This window comes from Vollenhovia emeryi, unplaced genomic scaffold (genome assembly GCF_000949405.1).
Source record: "Vollenhovia emeryi isolate VEMERY1.0 unplaced genomic scaffold, V.emery_V1.0 DF939146.1, whole genome shotgun sequence".
NCBI lineage: Eukaryota > Metazoa > Arthropoda > Insecta > Hymenoptera > Formicidae > Vollenhovia > Vollenhovia emeryi.
In genome coordinates this window covers 2,238,622-2,241,966 of record NW_011967220.1, presented here as the reverse complement: position 1 = coordinate 2,241,966, position 3,345 = coordinate 2,238,622, and the positions used below count along the sequence as shown (strand labels likewise).

Sequence of the window (3,345 nt, the reverse complement as noted above, 5' to 3'; positions counted from 1 at the left end):
ACGAACGCGCAAAAAAATTCAGGATCCTGATTTATTTTGCGCGTTCGTAAACTTATAAAAAAAAAAGTGTCGCAACCTCAGTGCTCCCGACTGTACATATATATATATATATATCATTATTATAAAAGAGACAAGATAATCTACATTATTTATTTTCATAAAATATATACTGTGTTGTTGATTTAAAAATATACTTAAGGCTTACTTATGTGAACTATTTCTAGTTTGACGTCATTAACACAGATGCATTATTATTTTTATTTTAAGCGATAACTTCTATTTCCATCTGTAAAATTAAAAAAAGAATACATTAATATTAAATAAGACTAACACACGAACTTAATATTCTCTGTATAATAGAAAGATAGGAACTTACAGAATTGGTAACACTTTTTGTTGGATTCCGATTTTTTTTAGAATTTACTTTTAATATGTGATGGTCAAAATTTATATAATCGTCTGGTTTCTCGTCAAGCGGTGAAGGTACGTATATTCCCAGTACTTCAGGTAACATAAAAGGTTTCAACCACGTTACAAGTGGAGTAGTTCCAAAGGTATACAGCGCTTTGCGATGATAAAATAAAAGCCCATCCAAGGGATATAGGTCATCCAGGTTCATCAGAGCTGAACTGAGGTCACAGTTACAATCAATATTTGGTAGAATTAAAATGGGATATTTATTTTTCTTAGTGCCACGTTCCTCTAATTCTGGCGTTTCCTGAAACTTGGACTTGATCCAGTACTGCCTGAATTCAGTCTGAAATAATATTTCGTATAATACGTGTATAATACAAGGAGTAATTCAGAGAGTACAAATTCCTACAATATACAATATAAGTAATAAATACATATATGTATGTGTAAATTTGAGATTTTATAGGAAATTCCATTTTGAACAAAAAATTTTCTATAAACATGGGTCGAAAACTGCTTGCTTAAGAAGTTAGTGTCTAAAAACTTCTACAATTATTTTTTATGCATTTTTACAAATATTTAGAAAAGTGTAATACAAAAGTATTTTGGTTTTATTTGAAAGATAATCTAATTTTCTACAACTTCTGTTTTGGTACTTTTTTGTCAAAAGACACTCTCCTAGATATTTGCAAACATGTAACAAAAAAAAGATTTAGAGGTTTCCGGGCACTAACTTCTTAAAGAATTTTTCGATCCAGTTTATAGGAAATTTTTTACTCAGAATTAAATTTCCTACACAATCAAAATCTAGCAGTTTCGTTTCGGCCGACCCTATAGACATAGTAGAAATTTGTATTCTTTGCCTCACAAATACAAATAAAATTAGCAATGTACATGTGTATGTTACCTCGCAATTCGTGACCATTATTTGATTCCAATACAACACGTCTAGTATATAAAAGAGTTTTCTGCTCCTTATCCATATACCATCTAGAGCAGCAGTATGATGTAAGAATTCACTATCAGGATTTCCACCTGGAAGTGCTGAATGAAAAACGCTATGAAGCTCGCCTTTTCTAGAATATGCCCTTGTTTCACCCTAATTTAAAATCGTTACGATAATCATTGTGCATTTAACAGATTTTTTATTACATGTTAAATATATCAACAGAGATAAATACCCAGCCAGAAATCAGCCTAACTCGGTTTCCTTTTGGACACGGAACCATAACCCAGTTTTCAATTAAATCTTGCGGCACTTCTAGCATCCATTCTGACAGCATCATTCGAGAAACTGTGCGCTCCCTAAAAACCCTAAAATACCACGACACCTTGTCCACACCCATATATTTCTCGTCTTCTGGTGCGGAATACTCTTCTGCATCATTAATGATTTGTATACCGCGTGCAATATTAACTGTTTCTTCTCTCTGTCTATAAAAATAGCATATGTGTAAAATAATAGAATAAGTAACAGAATTTTAGACGACATAAAAATATAGTGATTGAAGCCAGTGAAAAGTATAGTTATAATGAATGAATTATTATGTTAGATGTGGTTAAAAGTACAAATTTTTGAACGTTGTGACTTTCTCTTCAATAGCTAAGAAAACCAAAACTATTTAATTTCACTGATTTTTATCTTATAAGATATTTTTCAATGCAGAATAACTTGTTTATACGTCTAATTGCAAATCTATTAATTTTATTCAATGATTTTCTAGACGTTAGTACTTAAATACATCTATTAATTTCTTTTTAAGATATATATTTTGGAATAAAATATTTCTGTACGTAATCTGCTATACATACTTTTTCTGATATTCCAATAACACTCTGCGTCTTTCTTCTTGAGGTGTACTGTCATCAATTTCTAACTTCATATTATCCCTTTTTACAGGTTTTTTATAAAATTGCCGACGAACAGCTTCCCTCTCATCACAATTGCTTATTGTACTGTTGGTCTTATCGCATATAGTATTGATTACATTATCACTTGTGTTATCACTTATGCTCTCGTTTATGTTATCACTTTTATCCTCGCTCATATTGTTGCTCATAATGTCGGTTGTTGCCATTTTTCCACCGTCTGAAACAACAATTCTTATTTTAATAGTCAATGTAAACAAAAACGTAACTCCTCCAAGAAAGTCGTCAGGGTCTATCCAGACAAACTTGCATAAGCACATGTATAAAGAAATGGATTGGTTAATTTTCTTATGCATGCACTTGTGGCGCATTCAGATTCCTTATGCATATGTTTATGTGCTATGCAAGTTTGTCTGGATAGACCCTAAACCTAATGCGTCGTCTACATGCAGTAAGTCTAAAGTTAAGTAGTAAGGAATAGGAGTAGGAGTAAGGAAATAAATCAGTTTTATTTCTTATTCGTACTTCAGCTCTTACGCTTACTCTCGGTGAATTAAAACGCCATCGGCCAGTGTTACAAATATTTTAAAAATGTTCCAAAATTATGCACTGAAAAAAATTAATGTACTTTTACATGGAAATTACTTGTTCAAATCCGGAAAATTACCTAATTATAACTGTAATTTTTTTTCCAGATTTCTTAAAGTGAAAATACATATTAATGGTAAAATATAGGTGAAATTACTATTTTTGTGTAAAAATCACTTGAATTTTCATGCAAAATTACAGAAAATCATGGAAAATTACAGAAAAAAGTCTGCAATTTTCCATGTGGGTAGTAATATTGCATGATTATGCTGGGTCGGAAAAAAACCCAGCATAATCATGTAATTTTACAAAAAATTTTTTCAGTGTGCCTACATTTTAGCTTCCTTACACCAAAAGCTAAAGAGGTTATGGATCTTTCTCACCGTTTACAGAGAGAATCCCATAGACCCGAGAGCGACAGAGCGACTACGCCGGCGGTTTACTTCTTCTTCTTCTAGTAACACAGTATAACCA

At 31.7% G+C, this 3,345-nt stretch overlaps 1 protein-coding gene across 2 annotated transcripts in view; it reads right to left on the bottom strand.

Annotated features, from left to right (window-relative positions):
• LOC105566255 (snurportin-1) overlaps positions 1–3,338 on the bottom strand; it is a 4,142-nt gene extending 804 nt beyond the window's left edge. Inside the window, exons 1-6 of one of the 2 annotated variants that reach the window (XR_001009267.1) lie at positions 3,255–3,338; positions 2,227–2,503; positions 1,596–1,848; positions 1,322–1,513; positions 377–757; positions 206–286 (exon numbers count right to left, since the gene is read on the bottom strand). Coding sequence is in view for 1 of the 2 variants with exons in the window: in XM_012020125.1 (XP_011875515.1) it covers positions 263–286; positions 377–757; positions 1,322–1,513; positions 1,596–1,848; positions 2,227–2,492 (1,116 nt within the window). In the remaining variant the exon portion in view is untranslated. Of the gene's footprint in view, positions 1–131; positions 287–376; positions 758–1,321; positions 1,514–1,595; positions 1,849–2,226; positions 2,504–3,254 lie in introns of those variants that run through there. The other variant, XM_012020125.1, reaches the window with a different exon arrangement.
• Positions 3,339–3,345: the final 7 nt, after the last annotated feature.